The sequence below is a fragment of the Amphiprion ocellaris genome, chromosome 18 (genome assembly GCF_022539595.1).
Source record: "Amphiprion ocellaris isolate individual 3 ecotype Okinawa chromosome 18, ASM2253959v1, whole genome shotgun sequence".
NCBI lineage: Eukaryota > Metazoa > Chordata > Actinopteri > Pomacentridae > Amphiprion > Amphiprion ocellaris.
The window spans coordinates 26,926,527-26,947,280 of NC_072783.1; the positions used below are offsets into that span (position 1 = coordinate 26,926,527).

Genomic DNA, 20,754 nt, shown 5'->3' on the forward strand with positions numbered 1-20,754 from the left:
TTCGCCTCCACTGCTCTTATTTTCATTTATTTTTCTGCTGTACAGTTTGTACAGTTGCAATTGTTGCATTTTTTATGCACCAGTTTCCCATAACAGACCTTTAATAAACAATGTATTTCTTGTAACTATCGATTCTCGATCAGCTACAAACCCTCAATAACACCATGTTTTTGGAAGCATTAATAAGCACTTCAGTGGCCACCAGTAAAGCTACAAGTCAAACTCTCTGAACCCTTAAAACCCATTTGCAAGTTTGAAAGGTAGGTTATCTTCAAAAAATTGCCAAGATTACACTATCTATGATAAATAAATGGATTTCCATCTTTCCAACGGTCCTTGAACTCGTTTGTTACATGATTAAGCTTAAAATCATGATATCATCAAAATTGCATTATTCTACATATTTCATTTAAAAGAATTTCCAAAAATAAAATAAAATGTTTGTTCTAACCAGATTCTGTAAAAAAAAATAAAAAATAAAAAATTGTGCTACTTGGAACAAGTTTGAAGTAATTAGTGACTCAGTTGCAAGCAACAGTTATGTAACTAAAATTCCGGATGTTTCAGCTGAACTGGGCTAACTGCAGGCTGTTTTCACGCGCAAATAAACATGTAGAAACAAATCAAAAATGTAAACAGAAAAATATATGTCATGTGGAGCCAACTTTTCTCCAGTATTAGTTACAGTACTGGATGCTTGAAAAAAATGTTGTACATGTTGATTCCATTATTTTTTTTTATTTTTGTGCAATCAACAAACAAAAAACAGAATTTTCATTCTTCCTTTTTTAGTGACTTGTGGCACTATACCTGTCATACTGCACAGAGGACATTTTTTAAAATTGTTCTCTCTTCTTCCAGCAATGGTTGTGCTGTTTCTATAGAGGTGCCTGACTTTAAATTGCAGTGAAGAATGAGCCCACAGTGAGTTAAAAAAGAAAGTGTCAGGAGTAAAACCATCTAGAAACTGCTTATGACTTTAAGGAACAAGAACATAGTACAAACTTAAACAAACAATAGTACGAACTTAAATGTGCAACTGTGCAATTGTTTTTCCCAGCCTGATGTATTTTTTTCTTTTTCCTTTTTTGATTCAAATAAACACAAGTAAATGTGCAAACTAAATTAAATTGATATAGGCTAAATAACAAAGTCAGCTCGTACAGTTTAAGCTGTTGAGTAGTCTGCTAGGATTGTCATAATTAACCAGAAAGCACAGAAAGAAGCAGCTCTGTATGATGTGTTTGCATTTGCACAGAGTGTATGTCATCTACTTAACAATAAAATTATAAACTCTTGAATTTTTTTCATCAGTAAAGAAAAATAAAAATTAAAAATTAAACATACAATATAGAAAACCATTAAAATGTCTTTCATTATGACAGAAATAATTCTGAAATAATGCAATAAATGAGCCCCACAACATTCCATTTCTGTTGTAGCACAGTAATTCAGTTCGGGGCAGCTGTGATTCAGAGATTATATCGCTGAGAAAGAGGTCTGACTTGGCAAAGACACAACTTCCCAACACATACCGTAAATCTTCACGAGGACAAAACCTCGACTGCCCGAGCAGAACTCTTGGCAGTGAATAGACGGCACGAGCGAAAGCGCAAGTGTTGTGGTCACCCTTGCCACCGGAATCGCTCACTCATGTCAAAGCGCCTCTGAAATTTTCCCCGGAATGTCGGGGGGCAAATTCCTAAAGGGATGGCAGGCGACTTCAGGAGGCCGAGACACAGTCAACTTTAACACTTCCTTAATGGCTACAATGCTGGTACTGTATGGAGCAGGGAGCAAACGGGTTAAAGAGAGAAGGTCAGTTGTGGTCATGCAGCTCGACTCAGTTGAGATATAAGTCAGTAGATGTGACGGGACCAAGCGATGGCCACACAATGAGTGACTGTGCAATACAAAGACAGTGAATTGTTAATCAGACTGGAGTTGGGGATTCTTCACAGCTATTGATGTAGATTGCGTTCCTGCTTTGGACACAGGCAACCAGGAATGTCGATGGCATTTTGCCCTTTATCTTTTTCCCCATTTGTCTCCCACTCTTTATCTGTTTGTCAAATGCTTTTGGCATCGATCAAGCCCCTCCCACGCAGCAGGATTGTACAATTGTAGCTTAACATTGATACTGGGCCCCGCGAGCCTGTCAAGCTTTAATATTCCCCACGAATTGAAGAGTTGGGCACGTGTTCCTCAAGAAAATTGATGTATAAAGTAAGGTAGTTTCTTTTCTTCTACTATCTAGCAGCTCTGCCCTGCTCTTTATTGGGTTTATAGAAGTTAACACTTCAGCAACCCCAGTTAAACACATTATTTGTTCAGTCCTTTTTGTTGATAATGTGATGTGAAATATGACAAGTGAAACATTCTGCTTGCATATTTAAATACCAAAGTTTAACATCTGTTGGCTTGTACAATATGTGAGCTATGCATCCAGAAAGGGTAATGAAAAAATAACAGCATCATCTACATTTTTCTATGTCTCTTATTATAGTAAGACTTTTTCCCTTGGATATGCAGCACAGGCCTCAATCTTTGATGATATATAGCAATCAAAGTGCACATTTAAGACTCCCTTTACAAGCTTCTGGTCCTAAAATCAGCTTAAATCCATTAAAGATGACCTCCAGTTTATAAAGAAACCTACAGAGGTGGTTACAGCTTATTAAATCTGCCAGAGTCTGCAATTTTATTAAGCAAAACCGATGGTCAAACGGTCAACTGCACACAAGCTGTAGACATAAAGTCCCCTCGCCTCATTGATTCCCATCCTCCATTTATTGCTCCTTCAGTCCCTCCACACTTTCCCTTCCTGCCTTCCTCTATGGTGTGACCCTGAGTGCTGGTGCTGGTTAACCGGTGGTGCTTTCTGATTTCTGGAGGGCAACCTGTCGATTGTTAAGGTCAACCAAACTCAGGAAGGAAACAGCTCCCTCCTTCTACTCACCTATCAACTCAATAACCAAATGAACTTGGCCCAGTCACTTTCTCCTTCTGTTTTCTTGTTTCTCTCTACTACAGCCATCCAGCCTTCTTCATTCCATATGCAGTCTCAGATCAGTAACATTCTATGTTATTGAGTTCCATCAGTGTGTAGTAGTTATCAGTGCCAGTCGGCGTACACATGCTCTTTGTGTTTGTTTTGTGACTCATATTCAAGTAATCTTTTGAACTTTCTTCTTTCTTCGTGTGCATGAATAATACAATAGCAGTCCCAGCCTTTGGGTGATAGTTCAGCCCACATGTGTCCAGTCAGTCCTGGTACAATCTCAAGGAAGAACAGGGTCACGGATCGAAACCTTCTGTTTGGCCTTGAGGGCTTTTAGCCAAAACCTCAGGCTGATAAGAACAGGCAGCAAGTGCTCTGTCAAATTCAAGCACTGCTCATTTGCGCTTTAACCGTGGTATGAAAAAGCCTTGTCACAGTGTGTTAGCATGGCTGGACACTCCTGTTGACAATGCAATCAGAAAGAAATCTGTCTGTGCTTGATGGGCGTCACCTTGACAGCAACCCTGTTAGCAACACCGTGTGCCTACTTCAAACCCAAACCATACCTGTGCTTGGCAAACAAACCACCGCATCTCTGATGATAGGATAATTATTGTCGCCCACACCAACTCTGTCTCATTTAGAGAGGAGTAACTTGTTGTGACAAATGCTTGCTGCCTGGATTAGTGCATTAATTTCTACAGTAATGCTGCAGTTGCTATGAGTTTATATTGTATCAGATGATCACATAATATTGCCGAAAGCAAATTAAACATATTGTCAGAGGACGTTTTCTGTAAACAATTCAACATTTCGTGACTTGTCAGATTACATTAATAGAAACTGCAGCCCTGCCAGCATCAGTAGTAACAAGTACATTTATCCAAGTACAGTGCATAGTTACAATTTTGAGGTGTTTACATGAGTCTGTCCGGTTTATGCTAATTTATACTTCCAATCCACTACATTTATTTGACAGCTTTACTTGCTTTAAAGTTGAAGATTTTACACAATGAATAACACAACAAGCTCTTAAAATACACAAAACATATTGCTAAAGACTACTTTCTAAACTTTGTTGTCCTTCTGATGTTTTACAAAAAAGCAGCATGTAGTCGCATTTCAGTGTTAAACGGCTCCAAAATCCAAAATCTCTCCCAAAATGAAAGATTAGAGAAAAAGTCAAAGCTTTGTTTTTTCTTCTTTCCTCTCCCATTCATCATCTCAGATTTATCACACAGACCCACTGATGATTCACTATTAATGATCCAATGATGTCACATATAATAAAACATATATCAGAGGGACTTAACAAGTACTTTTGCTTTAATAATTTACCTACATTCTGCTGCTATGCACTTCTGTGCATTTACTTAAGTAGGATTTTTTATGCAGGGCTCTAACTTGTAATAAAGTATTTATATATTAATGTATTGTTACTTCTGCTTAGGTAAAGGATCTTAGTACTTCTTCCACCACTGGCTAGCATCTAATTTTCTGAGACATATGCAGTTGCACATAAGCTGGATCTATATACATCACTTCTCAGCTTTCTGTGCTAACTTATGACAACACAGTTGATGCCACTTTGATGAGATTTCAATAATCAGCTTCACTTGTCTCACTGTTGTTGTGACCCCAGGAAGGATTGTGGGGATTATACCAAGTAGTTTCAGTGCACATCTTCAAGAGCAACGGATCGTCCCTGAAACTCCCCCTTCACATACGAGTTTCCCATGACCTTTGACCTCTGGCCTTGCTCGCTGGCCTGCAGAACGGTGGAAGTCATATCACACGTCTTTAGATAAGCATCTTGCCTTCAAATACTCAACGTGGTGGCTCGAGCCTGACAAAAGCTGGTCAGTATTAGCATGTTTTACCATCAGTGAGACATGAAGAAAGTGAGGTTTTTTTTTCTTTCTTGTAAGACTCAAAACAACAGCAATAATCCCTTTAGGAGAATTGGAGGAAATTGTTTTTTCACCCCACATATCGGCAGAGCCTGTATCCACATAAAAAGCTGCAAAATCAACACAGAGGAAAATGCACTGTTATCCTAAACTCAAACATAATGTGAACAGTAAAACTTTAAATCCAGTTTTCTCTAAAAATAACCTACATTATCGTCAAGGTGATGTTCTGGTCCTTTTCAGCCTCTGTTTAAATTACGTCTCAGGTTACAAACTCGTCTTTTCATGGCCTTCTGTGTCTTCCTCTCAGTCCTTCCACCTTCCTGACTGTGTTTAGCCTTCGGGCCTGTGTCGCCTGACTCCACAACATTAATGGATGTGGCCATCTGGCAGCGCTACAGATTTGTAAGCGCTGATAACGCTTGTGCTTCAGTAAAAAGATTACATTAGGAATAAATGGCACATGATTGGGTTAGAGCGAAGAATAACATATGACAATGAAGCCCATATATGGTGGGCTGTAAATCATCATGCCTGGAAAACACAGCAAATTCCCATTCATCATGATGTACACTGTGTTAGTTATCTAAAGGATGTTTTAGTATTAGAGTTCTGGCTACTTATATCTTGATCTCGGATGAATCATCTCCCCCAAAACACCACACTTCCTTCTCAGACCACAAGTTCAATCAAGCAGCCTTTAAAGCGTCATCCTCAATGGAAGATAATTTTTGCAGCAGCGGGGCAGAAAACATCAATATTGGTTGTGTCCACTTTTGCTAATCAAATAACCTGCTTTGTCTGTGGTATATTTTTTGAGTTCTTTTAAAGCTGGGCAGACACTGAACAATTTATTAGGGTCTGGTTATACTGTATTGTGGATGCGCATATGGACAGCTACAGACACACAGTTGTTCCTATTATTCTACTTTCGAGTCTGCTTGGAGGATGAATTCCATACATGTGTAGTAGATCAGCATCTATCTATCTATCTATCTATCTATCTATCTATCTATCTATCTATCTATCTATCTATCTATCTATCTATCTATCTATCTATCTATCTATCTATCTATCTATCTATCTATCTATCTATCTATCTAATAATAATATATAAAACATAACAAAACACTGGACAATACATTGATGTCTGCACAGAGCCTCACATATATTGAAATTTATGTCACTCTGACCCTAGCAGACCCTCATGTACTAGCGGAGGAAGGCAAGTCAAGTCAGTTCACAGCATGCTAGAACATGAGAAAACGTTGGCCAAAGTGCTGCACAAGATGAGACAAATAAACCTATAAAAAACTTATTTTAAAAAAGAATTCATAAAAAAAAACTATTGCACTACAAGTAAACCAAATCAATGTTTGATAAATTGGTTATTGATCATTAGGACTTTACACCTGCAGAAAAATTGCAACTGGAACCAAACCTGAAAAGTCAGCAAGTTAAAATTTGTGTGTAATTGGATTTTGGAAAATATTAGTGAAGCTAATTTTCCGAAGCTTAAACTGAGAAAGACCAGTCGGCCTTAAGTGTCAGTCCACAACTAAGAGGCACTAACAGATTCTGATCTAATAACCTAAGCAGGCAATATGGGCCTTAAGAGTGCAATAGCTCTGACAGATCAGTCGAAGCCAGTGCATTCAAGCACTTATAAACAAGTGCCAAGTACAAGGATGTTAGTGCCTGGCCCACTCCACCAAACAAGTAATTGCAATGGTAGAAGTAATAAAAGCATTAGTGAACTTCCCAAGATCTTTAAAGGAAAGGTTTGACTTTGGGTAAAGTTCTAAGACGACTGATGGTTTGATCTGCAGGTCACAACACCAAGATTCATTATGTGACATTTCCAGTAGGGAGCCATACGACCAAGTGTCACGCCAGTCTTTGTCTTGTACTGTCTGTTGCATTAAACTTCTGATAATTAAATGTATGTCTCTTTAACTCTGGTGAATCCTTACATGCTCACAGATGCAGAAAGTTCAAGTCAATTCAAGACAGTTCACCTACATACCACACTTAAACACAGCAAAACATTGATAAATGTGACAATGGATTGAAACCAGAAAAGTCAGCAAGTAAAGATATGCTTTTAGTAGAGATTAGGGAACTGGTAGTGAAGTTGACAGCCTGATATAAATGGCTGTTCCATAGTTTTGTAGCGTCCACTGAGAAAAACTGGTCGGCCTTAAGTGCCAGTCTACTTCTAAGAAGTACGAACATATTCTGATCTAATGACTTCAGCAGACAAAATGAAAAATAAGATTGTATTGGGTCTGGCAGATCTATTCAAGCACTTATAAACAAGAAGCCAAATGTTACACCTAGTCTGATACTGAACAGGCAGCAAGTGTAAAGTTGGCAGGATAGGTGCTTACATGCACCAGTCAGGTGCTGAGCTGCAGCATTTTGAGTCATGTGCAGGACTGAACCAAGACATTAGTGCCTGGATCATTCTAACATACAACTAATGGCAATAGTCTGACTTAGAACTGCTAAAAGCATGAGTGATCTTCTCAAGATCAATAAAAGACATTAAGGGTTTGACTTTGGATAAAACTTTTGTTAAAAAAATGCAGATTTTGACCACTTGTTTGATCTGTATGTTGAGTTTTAAAGAAGAACCAAAAGATTTTCCACATGAAGTTTACAATAAGGTGCCATAGATACAAATAATTAGTTTAACAGCAGTCTTAGTCTAATACTGCACATTGTCTTATTCCACATAATGTGCTTTAGTCACTTTATGTCCTGGTCTCAATATTGGGTACTTTAAAAATCCAGTAATGTACATATTACCTACTTCGATCAGTGTAAGCAGCCAACTGTGACTGATATCCACAAGATCTCAATGTCATCCTTTAATAGTACAATGTGACTGATGTTTATAGCTCAAGACAATACATTTTTTGATTACACAGGAAACAATAATCAGATCATTGTTTTTAGACCCACAAATAAATGTAGTAAATTAAATTTAGTTTACATTAGTTTCTCTGTCTGTTTTCCTCATTGCTAGCTGAGTCAAGTAGCCCCATGGGCTAAACCAAAAGCCCTTGAAGGCCAAGCAGGATCACGGGAGACGTACAAAAGAGCCCCTTTAGCCTGAGACCAGCTCTGTGTTCACCACTGTGATAACAACGTCCTTCAAACCGCAGCGCCAACAGACTGCATGGCTGATCAACAGGCTCCTTTTATTGTCCTCTCACAAAAGCATTGATTTAATCTGTGAGGCATCAGATCATCGGAATGAGCAGTGACTGCAGTCATAAGGAATTTGTGATTTGGAGTGTGATACCCACAGGGTGCAATGATATAAAAGAAATTCAGAACCCTCTTCAGAGATATGACCTCCTACTAAACCCGCAACATAGGAAGAGTGTGGTCTTTGTGTTTGGATGGGATGAGTCGGTGAAGATAATGAGACTTCAGCTTCAGCATGGCATTTAGGTCGACAGGCCAACAATGTCTATAGTGTGGAACTGAGACGATCTGATTATGTGGCTGACAAAGTGGACGTCCAGCACGTTGGAGTGTCCGTCCAGCGCCGGACAGCCAACATGTACTTCCATTGAATCCATCTTGACCTTGGCATTGCACCCCATCACTCAACTTTACTCTGCACAGAAGTTCATGATAAACTTGCCCAATGTTTACGTAGGGTCATCCCACAGCCATTTGTTAGACAGCCGAAAAATAAATCTCGGAACAAGAGCATAGTTGTCTTGTTAGAAGAATGGATCATTTTCTGATGAACTTTACTTTCCTCCTTCTAACCCAAAGTACAGATGCCTCATCCCTCAGCAGTTTGAACTTGGTAACCTACTGCATGAAGGCCAGTTCACCAGAAATGCAACAAGTATTGAATTATTAAAAAATGATATTTGCAAAACTCATCGGCAATGTGACTGTTCAGATATAATATTGTTGTTACTGTAGCTCTGCCACAGATTATGATTTCTTGATTTTTGCTACAAATTGGGGTATAAATGTGAAATTGTGATGCTTTCAAAATCTAAAGCTAATTTTGGGAAACATGTTTACCATGGGGGCTCCACAGTAGCTCAGTGGTTGGCACTGTCGCCTGACAGCTAGAAGATCCTTGGTTTGCATCCCAGCCTTCTTGGGCTCTTTCTGCATGGAGTTTGCATGTTCTTCCAGTGCATGTGTGGGTTTTTTCCAGCTTCTCCGGCTTCGTCTCATAGTCCACAAACTTGCTGAGGTTAATTGGTGATTCTAAATTGTCCGTAGGCGTGAATGTGAGTGTGATTGTTTGTCTTTCTGTGTAGCCCTGCGATAGACTGCCCCCTGCCTTCACCCTGAGTCAGCTGAGATACCCTCCAGCTCCCTTGCGACCCTAATGAGGATTAAACAGTGTATAGATAATGGATGGATGTTTACCATGCTAAGCTAACCTATCAGACTACTGGCTATGACTTCCCTTTTTTTTTTGCACATGTTGAGAACGGTGTCGATCTTTTCAAGAAACTCTAAGAAAGACAGCAAATAACCTAAAATATTCCTAAAATGTTAAAATTTTGCTTGAAATTAACACGTGCTGTGAGGGTTCATATGACAGAATTTTTCTGGCTTACAAGCCAAACGCACATGTTGAAACACTTCAGCTTGGCAAATGCTCATTCAGATCTCAGGGCCTTAATTTGACAATACATGCAGGTTTACCATTACTTTGTGTACTTGATGAGCTTCTGTCTTACCTTGACAAACTGTATCTCTGGTAGAGCTGCAGGGCTCTAACACCTCACCCTCATCACAGGTGTTGCAGGGGATGCAGGGCTCTCGGGAACTCTCCTGGTCCGAGTACGTGTCCCCGGTGCAATCCTCACACATTGTGTCATGGTCAGACTCGCAGCTCAGCAGCATCCCTTGGCCCTCGGGGCATTTGGTGCAGGGTTCGCACAACTGCGAGATTTTATTCAGGTAGTAGCCATAGTTGCAGACACAGATGGCATCGTTGGAGTCGGTGCAGGGCGTTTCCATCCGGTACAGACCGGTACACTGTGTGCACGGCTGACATCTCTCCGTGTGGCTGAAGGTTTCTGAGAAGGTTTCGCCTGAAAGAAGGGAAGAGAAAATAGACTTGAACTTTTAATCTGCCAGAAAGATGGCTGCTGTTTCTTTAGCATCCCGCAGAGATCATTTACAGTATATGGACCATATTCTGACATGGCTGGTTACACACTAGTGTAAAACAAAAGCAACACATCCCAGCCAGAAATCTTTTTTGTTTTGTTTGCTTTCAGTTAGGTCTCTAAATGTACAACAGTTTTTCTCATTTTAAAGATTTGTGTTATTCGAAATATTCCCACAGAAAAATAGAAACTACACACCTCCGTTGAAAAGGATATGAAAAGACTGAGAGAAAAACAACAACAAAAATCCGGAAAAAAAGCAATAGCCTCCACATAAACACGTTTGGGTTTTTGTTTGCTTGTTTGTTTGTTGGTTGGTTGTTCATGTTTAATAAAGGATAGATAGATAGATAGATAGATAGATAGATAGATAGATAGATAGATAGATAGATAGATAGATAGATAGATAGATAGATAGATAGATAGATAGATAGATAGATAGATAGATAGATAGATAGATAGATAGATAGATAGATAGATGGATTCAGTTTCATCAACTGAATAAAAAGGAAATATTAGTAAAATTTAGATGAATTTGCAAACGTATCTTAATACTTATATTTAAAAAATTGGGGAAAATAGAAATTTCCATTTTCATTTTTTAAATGGAAATTGTTATTGTACTTTCACAATTTTTTGACATGTTTCTGGATTTTAATAAAACAGACAAAGTGCAAAAGAACAAAGAAAAATACTTTAAAATTTGCTATTTGTTTGGCAGTGTATCCCATCCTATGGGGTGGTTGTGGTCGTTGCTGTCTGCCACGTGATGTTTTTTGCACCAAAAATGACCCGAAATGTGAATTTTCCAATTCTTCACAATTTAGCATTTTCTCTCCAGTTCTAAATCTTCAGATCATTTTACATCAGTTTATCTCATCTCAACTCCCCACTTTCAATAAAGGCAAAACATCTGAAATAGACAGAAAACCTTCCTGCATTAAGCCACTCAGTGCTTTTGTTCTGCTTCTTTAAACTTCTACCCAATAGCCTCTCTGTTTGATCAACAGTGATTATATCCTTTGCATATTTAGGTTGAGGCTGTGTGATCCTGTAATTTACCTCTATCTAGTAGGTTTTCCCTTTATTTCGACTTGTTTTTATATAGTTACTTCTTTACTTAAGTTTGAACGTTTATAAAAATGTATGTTTGGATTGATATCAGTCACATATTCTCAGATTTTACATTTGCTTATTTATTTACTTATTTATTTTGAAATGCGCTTTTTATGTTTTAGCTCTCTAAAACATGTCAAGGAATGGAAAAAGCAGTCTTGTTACTTCTAATCATGGAAACAGCTTGTTTCTCTTCACAGTTGTGGTTTCAGTTTTCTAAATTTACACTAACACAGGAATGTAGTTTTAGGGTCATCGACCTTTGTAGTTATGCAGATGGAAAGATGTCACTAAGAGCAAGAAAATATTCCAAGAACACACATAAGCAGCAACAACAACATCTGAACATTTGAAAGTATTTTTTTATGATTATGAACTTCATTACATCACCCACCTATGTTTTATAAATGGTTTGTATACCTGCAAGACTTCCTAGGACAGATATATCTGCAAAGGACGCGATCAATATTGCATGTTTTATGGAATTGTATTTCGGCTGGATAGAGAACTGGGAAACACACTAAATTATGCAACAGACCCATTTGTAAGGGCAGCTTGTGTGTGTGCGTGTGTATGTGTGTGTGTGTGTGTGTGTGTGTGTAGACTGGGAAAGTATGACCTCAAAATCTCTGCATCAGAGTGTGTCTAAATTGTGAACAAGCATATTCTGTGGGCAAAAAGGCCTAAATATTCAACCCTTTCAACTTCAGACTCTGGTGGATTTGCCGCTTTTCCTTATTTAATGTGATGATAAACTTGATATGTTTAGACTTTAAGTGTTGGTTTAGGCAAAATGTATAACCTGGTGCGTTAACATTGAGTGTTAAGAAATTGTACGGGGCATTTTTCACTACTTTCTTACATCGTAGACCAAACGGTTAATTGATTAACCAAGAAAATAATCTGTAGATTAATCGCCATTGAAAACAAACACTACTTCAAAACCCATTTTTAACTAAGCTAAACTACCACCTAAAGTACTTACAGTAGAAGCTCAGATGTGAACTTAAAGTGGGTGATTTCTTCACTAATCTGAACTAGTGTTGCAACTACAATATTCATCTGTGATTAATCTGCTTGTTATGCTTTCAATTAACTCTTTTGTCTGTAAAATGTCAAAAAAAAACAGTGAACAACTTTCATCACAATCATCCAGAGTCTAAAGGGATTTCTTCATCCAAGTTATACGTTGTGTACATACTTGGCCATTAGTGCGAATTCTGATTCGTTCCATCCAAAACGTAGAGACATTCAACATATTGTCATTTTAATCTACAAATATTCACATTTCAGGAGCTTGTACCAGATGTTAATCAGGATTTTGCTTTCTTTGCGTTTTCCTTTCAGCTCTAACCCTGACTAAACTAAACTAGTGTTTTGTAGGAGACAGGAGGCTGTTTTCAGGCCGTCTCCATGTAGACCCTCTGCAGCTCAGTGTCTCACAGCGTATCAAGTTTTGGGTCTGCGTCAGCGGCCCACCAACCACGGCGAATGCTCTGATGATGTAGAGATTAAAACAGAGATGAGGAGAGATAGACAAGGAGACAGACGGTGAGAAGAAAGAAAAGCAGCGACTGTGTCATCCGAGATGAATACGAGTGTGCAGTTCTGTCTCAAACCGATGGTGTCAAATGTGGGTTCTTCACATTTTTGCTTAATTAGAGGTGGACAGACCGTCGTCTTTTCGGTCTAAGCGGGTCTGTTGGTGTCCACTCTGTGCTGATACCCCCCTGACAACATTATGTCCTGCAGCATCCTCCCTCCCTTCAAACATACGCACACCCAGACTACCCTCACTCCCCCTCCTCATGAGTGCTCTCAGAGCCATTATCATAATGCCATCCATCAATAATGCAAGTCAATACATTAATAACACTGGCCTGCAGCATGGAGGGAGGGAGGAGGGAGGGAGGAGAGGGGAGGCGAGGGGAGGAGAGGGGAGGTGATGGAGGCGGAGGGAGAAGGGGAGGGCAGGCGACCTTCTCTTGGCTCAGCACATCCTATCATACCAGTACATGTGCTGCTGTTCAATCCCTCGCTTTATTTTTGACACCCATAAAAGGACTCCCGACTATCCGCTCTGGCTACTGCATAACGTCTGGTGTGTGTGTGAGTGTGTGAGTCTTCCTGGACATGTCTGTACGTGTGTGTGTCTATGAGCCATTAGCTGCTGGCTGATGTGTTGGACTTGTCTCCGTTCCAGCTGCACAGCTCTGCTTGTTCTGTTTCATCTCCATTTATCTGCTCATTCATCCAAACTCCTCCGTGAGTTTCGGGCCAGCCGTGCTGTTTAGCAACTCAGCCGGGCCCCTGATAACTCTCTGTGCTAAATGAAGCCTGGACGCTGTGTGGAAAACCACATTCTGTATAAATGGATGCTTGTGCAATGAAAAGCAATCAGCTGTGGGCAATTTGCCTGAACCAGCGTATGCGAGGACATATGGTTTGTGGAAGCTGATGTTAAAGGAGAATTAGAAGGGAAGGTTGCCAGAGATAAAATGTTTCATCACAGTAATTTTTCTACCACAGATGAAAACAAATATATTACAAAGGCCATAGAAGAAGATACATATTTCTGTTGTTGTAGATAATGAAACAGATGCTTAAAGCTGTTTGGTTTTTGTAAAATCAAAAGTTTGACCCTTAAAATCTACAGTAATTGACTTTTCGATGAATCCAAAACCTCACTGTTGCAGATATGCAGTTTATAATGATAGCAGAGGCAGATTTACCTCTTCGATTACTTAAATATCTTTCAAACAACTGGTTTTCAACTTTTACATGATATAATACCAATTAGAGATTGCAGTGAAGTGGGCTAGCCCAGTAAGAGGTACCAGTTTCGACAGGGATTTAGTTATATGGATTTGGGTCAGTTTGAGCTGAGAATTGGCACATTTAGTCACAATCAAGCCAACTATGAACCATGTGTGGTGGTCTGAATTGAGGCAAGAGGCAAAACTAGTTGAATTTTAACAAATGGGTTTGATTTGGTGTGCTGGGGCCGATTATGGGGCATCACTAGCCCATTTTCCAATGCAGGAACTTGTGGTCTATTTTTGGGCGGCCTGAACATTTGAGTCTGTTCTGACTGCAAGAATCACCCATGTAGAACCTCACTCTGGGCCATTTTGGAGGGAGAAAAAAATACCTATCCGGCGTCGGTGCTCCTGAGTTGCTGCTGTGTGGGGTCCTGACGCTAACTGGTTAAATCTAGAAAAGGCAAAAGAGGACAACAAGCGACATTGTTCTGCCCTCTCAATGTCCTTGTCGAGTATCAGTCTTCTCCTCTCAAACATCGCCATCAACAACGGAAATTTCACCATATCGTCTAACATAACAAACCTCCGTTGTTCTATTACCTGTGTGCTGACAGAACTGGAGTTCCGTCCAGTGGGTAATATTTGTCATTGTGTAAGGACACTCAGAGTTGGTGTCACGAGTGTCAGTTGAAGCCGTCGGATCTCACACCACAATGCAAACACAAAGACTGACAGGGATGATTACAGGCTGTAAACGCTGGTGCCACCTCACGCCAAGTTCCTTCCGTGGAAAGTTGCGTATTTATACCTGTAGCTGAGCCAAATTCATTTATTCTGGTCGCATTACGGACCAAACCATTTTGGCTCTTCTTTGGTTGAATCAAAGATACTTAATCCTATAGAGTTGTTAGTAACTGCTATTCCAGCTAGTTTAGATGCTTATCGTAGAATTTGTGGTAAAATCAGCACTTTATTGTTTACATTTTGAGGCATGATTTTGGTATTAGTATTATAAGAGAAAATGCTTTAAGATGAGGACTGACCAAGTGCTTGGCAAAGTTGTCTTGAGAGTTTAGTTTCCCCCAGTCTAATAATACATCCCAGCCTCTGGTTTAGGATCAGGCCTGAATACCACAGTGCAGAAAAACCACACAGTAGATGAGCTTGTTGTGAAGAGGCCTTTTTTGTATCTCCACAAATAATTTGTGAAACTCCCATGGAAGTAATATAAATGGTGGATCATGTTACTTCTGTAAGCTTGTTAGTCAAACATGGAAACATTTGCAGCTTACATAAGAACAGACAAACACTCCTTTTAATCAGTGATTTTGTTGCTTTGCTTCTGAAGAGGATAAAAACCAGCACTACTGATCACTCTTCCGGCCTGGTGTATAGAATGATCAAATGACAAGTCAGGGGATTAATAACCAAACTGTAAACAAGTTGTTTACATGCTCTATCCACCTGCATTACAGATGTAATCACTATGTTTGATGTGTTCTTAAAATATCTTTATAATGATGGAGGTTTATCTGTTTTGCATTTGTCTGCGAGTGAGTGAAGAGTCTGTCTGGCCTCATGACAGTTTGCCACTGTCTGTTTGTTCATGTCTGAGCAGAACGAGCACCAGAAGACTGATAATTATCATCGCTGCTGTGTTGTGCAACTGAAAGCTGCAACGTCAAAGACATCTCTAGTAAAAGAAAATCATTTTGAGCCTAAAATATAAGTAGAGCAGAAGATAATTTACGATAGGATAGCAGCATTAATGCTTTTATACATAGCAAAGGTATGTTTTAAAGATGTAACTCTTTAGCTGAGACACGCTTCTAAAACCGTACATCATTCCAAAGAAGCCCCACAAGTACAAATAAAGAATATCTCCATGGCCGCATTCTTTGTGACTTCTCTCATGCCCTGAGGACTTAATCATTTCTCTGACTGTCGGGCTCCTTGGCTCACGGTTCATCATCCTTCACTGACCCATTGAGGTTTACAACTGCTTCCTGGCCTGGACGCAGGATAGTCCGGGAATTCTTACAAGGAAAACTCTGGGAACAGAGTAGGAACTGGCTGTGGACCACTTCAGGCTCAAGCTGACCTTTGAGCTCACACTAAAAACCCTCTAATGTGTTTTCCCTCCACTCCAGCCGAAACGTGTCTCACAGATCTGAAATATCTTCTCAAGCTCTTCAGTTACAGCTTCACGTTTATCAAATGTAAATCTACAGTGCCTACCGTCTTTATTGCTGAGACACCACTACTTATCTGGTGCTTGAAATATGTTCCACTGCAGTTTTTTTTCTGTGACAACACTTGGAGCTGGTCCCACTCTTGTATCCTCTCAACATCCCTGTCCTCATAAAGTCTTATAGCTTCAGCTTCTCTCCCTACATGGTTAAGGTCAAGATGAGGGCAGTGATGGTGGAAAACAGTTATGTCTGGCATCTGGTTTACTTCCAAACACGTAGCTGAATCAGCCTAACATTAAACATGAACGACTGACATCTGCATAATTTTCTGGAAATAATGCAGCTATTTTACAACAATAATAGTCATGAGGTTAAAGTGCCTCAGATGCACCGCTAAGCACTCATATTTGTTAGTTTTTAATCTGATCCAAACTGATGTAGAGCTCTGTTATGTTGGGAAATCTGACAAACTGTGCTCTGTTTCAGCAGAATTACATGACTCTAGGAATGCTTATACTGTATCAGTCAGTTAGTTGGTCCAATACTGAAGTCCAAGCTGACATATCTAGACAAGATTTAGTTGGATTGCCCTGACAATTGGAGACCCAGAGGACAACTCCTATTTACTTTGGTAACCTTCTGATTTTTCATCAAGTGGCCCCCAGTAGATCGAAGTTTTATCTTATTATAAATTCCCAAAATCTTCGACAGATTGATAATTGAAAAAATGTTGCAGAATCTCAACAATGTGTCTTAACCCTTTGATGCACAACATGGGTAAAGAGACACCCATTTTCCATTGAATATGAGTCACTTTTGACCCATGTTGTGCATCAAAGGGTTAATTACGAAACTGATCCCTGACTTTACTTTTGTACCCCGTGAGGTTAATATTCTCCCAAACAGAATGTCTAGGCAGGTGGTTAGCTATTGGATGGATTGCAGTGACATTTGGCGGATACTTTCATAGTGAGCTCCTGATTTATCATGTGGATAATACACCTAGCATTTTCCAAATACCTGCAAAAGGAATAACATTCCCATCAGTCTCTGGTATTTATTAGTAGTGCTCACAAGCAAACATTAGCATGCAGATTAGTTAAGAGTATCAGCAGGGCAAACATTACTTGCTTCATATCAGCATGCCAAAACTGTCATTAGGAGCATGTTAGTGAGTAAATGTGATTTTTTAAAAGTCCTAAAGAACCTCTGGTCTTTGATTAAAGCCCTAAATCCTCACCTCTATCTCTACAAGTGTCACCACTGAAGAATGGCCCGACTATTTCTATTGTCGTTCTGCCATAGGGACAAAAATGCTCTGACTTGTCAATTCGGGTACTTGTATTGCAAGATCTGTGTGACCGTTTACTGAAAGAACCCAGCAGGCCTGCTCCAGTGTGCTGTCCAAATCTTTGTCAAAGCTTGTCATTTTCAGTGTTTGAGACTGTTAACATAATAATAATCTAAAAAGCTGACTGCACTTTCTCAACTGTGTAACAAAGTTTTGGAAGAACAGCAATTGTTGTTGTTTCCGATTGCAAAGGAGACTTTGAAAAGGTAACATGCAGATAGTGGAAAGGGAGGAGAAAGTTGGGTGAAATATGCAGCCAATGGCAGGCTTAAACCTGCAGTAACCTCACAAAGCTGTTAATGTCACACTAATACAAGGTAGCGTCACAAAAGCTAGACAAGGCCATTATTATGTCAAGAATTATTCACTGTTTTGTGGTCTAGCAGCATGATTTTGCATACCAACTCTAAATTTTTAGAGCCATTGTTGTGATTTGCAATCCTGTGTCTTCTCCAGCGACAGAACCAAAGCACTGAATTCTTGACATACTCATATGACCGCTCTGCATTAAGGCATGCGACCAACGCAGCTCCTTCATTAATCAAGACTTCAAACGCACAGATGGGCTTTTTATTTATGACCACTTGTGCATTTTTGTGCTCTATAAAGTCGTTGCCCATCTGTATGTGTCAAGCTATGTCCACAAACAGCTGGTTTTTGGTTGTTTTGTTTTTTGTGATACTCACTGTCAAGGCATGGAGCGCAGACCGTCTGTGTGGCTCCACATGGTCTGACGACGCCCTCGCCGGGCTGACACTGCCTGCAGCATTCTCCACTGGTCGTATAGTTGTCCGAAGGACAGTCCTGCTTATTGGCCAGAGCCCCAACCTGCAGAGTTCAAGCAAAATGACATTTACATCCAACAGCAAACATAAGATTACCAATAGAAAAAGACAAAAATGACTATATCTGCTGTCCACAAAAAACCAAATGGTGTATATTGTTTCAATCAAAGAAATGTTTAGCATTGTGCAGTGTGAGCAGTTCAAATAAACTGTGTTTTTTCTCTCTTTTGACCATTTTTAGAGGCTGGAAAGAGCTAAAACATCCAGTATTTCACAAGAATAGGAACCAGAAAGAAAGAGAAAACAAACAATGCTCTAGCAGAAGTAGAAATCATCAGTTTGTATCCCCTTACATTTATTTTGGAACCACTAAACCACTATCCCCAGTCTACAGGGTTATGATAAGCAAGATAAACTTAGACAGTCGTGAGATGATTAATGAGATAGTTACTCAAAATTTCCCATTTTCCAAAGTCCCCCTCTGTTTCATATACTTTTGTGAAATACTAGAAAGAATTTCCTTATCTGGCGTCTACAAGCATCCAAATGAAACAATCTGCAGAGCAAAAATCTTTCACTTGGTTGGACTGCTAACAGTCTGTAGACACATGAAACCTGCAACATGAGGTCTCGAAAAGGCACTGCTTTGTTTGAAATGACCACATGCCAAAAAGGTTGAGAAACCACGACTCTAATCACGCAAGACTCATTTTAGTCTTAAGCCTGATGTTAGCACAAATACTGTATGTGCATTTGTGAAGATGCAGTAATGAATGCAAAACAAAATCACACGTCCAGACCAGACGTAAAGCTGGTTTTCGCTACATTCTTCAAACCTGTTGAGAGCTTTATCTCACCTGTTGACAGGTGCAGATGTTTGTGCTTGTCCCTGCCTATGCATAAATGCATGAGAATGCGCACACACTTGCACACTCATGCCTGAGCCTGGTTGTGTCTTCATGTCCTCCCGACTGTGCGTGGCATTATATCGTACTAAATCTTTCCTTTCTCACGGCAGGCCTTTTTGTTTTGTATCTTCTGCACGCCTTGATCTCCAAAGCTAACGCCGATAAAAGCAGCGATTGCCCTCTGACACCGAGGAGAGGCCTGTCTTTCATTCTCCGCAGATACAAGAGGAGGTTGTTTTCGGCCATCATTTATGAAGCTAGGATGTTCTGCTGTTGGGCGTCTTTGATAGACAAGCGTCGGACCAGAGGTCAAAAGAATGCCTTGTTTTAATCACATAAAAAATGACCAGGAGCTGGAATTTTAAGCAGCATGGGAGTCAATTTCCTCTTTAACTAAGTGAGGCACATTTTTCCCTGCTGACTGTTACACATTTGTCAATACACTCTGAAGATGTGCGACCACTCGTGAGTATGTTGAAAATTACGTGAAGGAGGTGCTTGTGACATAAATCGTCAGGGTTCAGGTGTGCGAGGAATGTTGCTGACAAGAGAGAGGAGCTCTACAAAAAACATGAAGTGTCCCTTCAGGCACCTCTGAGTCAGCTGGCAGATATTGTCTGTGTGTGTCTGTGTGTGTGTGTGTGTGTGTGTGTGTGTGTGTGTGTGTGTGTGTGTGTGTGTGTGTGTGTGTGTGTGTGTGTGTGTGTGTGTGTGTGTGTGTGTGTGTGTGTGTGTGTGTGTGTACATGCGAGTGTACACGCACACACTCTCTCTTGCCCTTGATGGTGTCATGGCTCATTCACCTTCAAGTCTTTGGTATTTCGTTTTCTGTCCATGTTCAAGAATGTGACTTCGTGGGGAGACTTTTTATGCCTGATAATATCTAGATATTCTGCAGTTTTATCACCTCAAGCTGATAAGAGATAAAAATACTCTATAGGAGGTCTGTTTCACCTCTGTACTTTCGAGGTGTTTTAGGATCCATGGTCTCACCCAAATGTGCACATTAATGGCCTTTAATATTCAGTTTTGCTTGAAAAATAACGTTTGAGTTGTGAGACTTTTCCCTCTACAGCGATTTTGATCATTTAAAAATACTTCACTGTGTTTTCCTCCGATCTTCATTGACCTTCCTGTACCTCAAACTCACCTCACGCAACAAGTATTCATTTAAAGATGACTCACTGCACGCACTCTTCCCTCTCCTGCTTCCCCTGATCTGCCCCCTTTACCTACGGCGCACACCCATCGACATTCACACATTTTGCATAAGCGCCTTAACAACCTCGCATGTGAACAAACCTGTTCCAAAATGTCTAATTGGCACTTTTGAAATGATTCCAAGTTTCTGCTTTTAGCCTCTGCTTATGTTTTCTTTTTTCTTTTGACCCTCTGCTAGCTCCGGGTGTGGGCGCAACAGCAAACTGTCTTAAAAACCCAAAAACTGAGATTAAGTGCATCACAAATGTTTGCAAACTTGTGAAAACAGACAAATTAGAGGGGAATGTGGCTTGAACGAAAAGTTTGCAGAATTTAAAAAAAAGATGCACAGCATTCAGCAAGT

At 39.9% G+C, this 20,754-nt stretch overlaps 2 protein-coding genes across 2 annotated transcripts in view; one reads left to right on the forward strand and one right to left on the reverse strand.

Annotated features, from left to right (window-relative positions):
* ngfrb (nerve growth factor receptor b) overlaps window positions 1-20,754 on the reverse strand; it is a 39,831-nt gene that overhangs the window by 16,775 nt on the left and 2,302 nt on the right. The window contains exons 2-3 of the mRNA XM_023286106.3: window positions 18,184-18,325; window positions 9,642-9,998 (exon numbers count right to left, since the gene is read on the reverse strand). Coding sequence (XP_023141874.1) covers window positions 9,642-9,998; window positions 18,184-18,325 — 499 coding nt within the window. The remainder of the gene's footprint in view (window positions 1-9,641; window positions 9,999-18,183; window positions 18,326-20,754) is intronic.
* The window catches only part of slc4a1b (solute carrier family 4 member 1b (Diego blood group)), a 55,338-nt gene that overhangs the window by 6,614 nt on the left and 27,970 nt on the right, over window positions 1-20,754 (forward strand). The gene's annotated exons all lie outside the window — the stretch shown is intronic.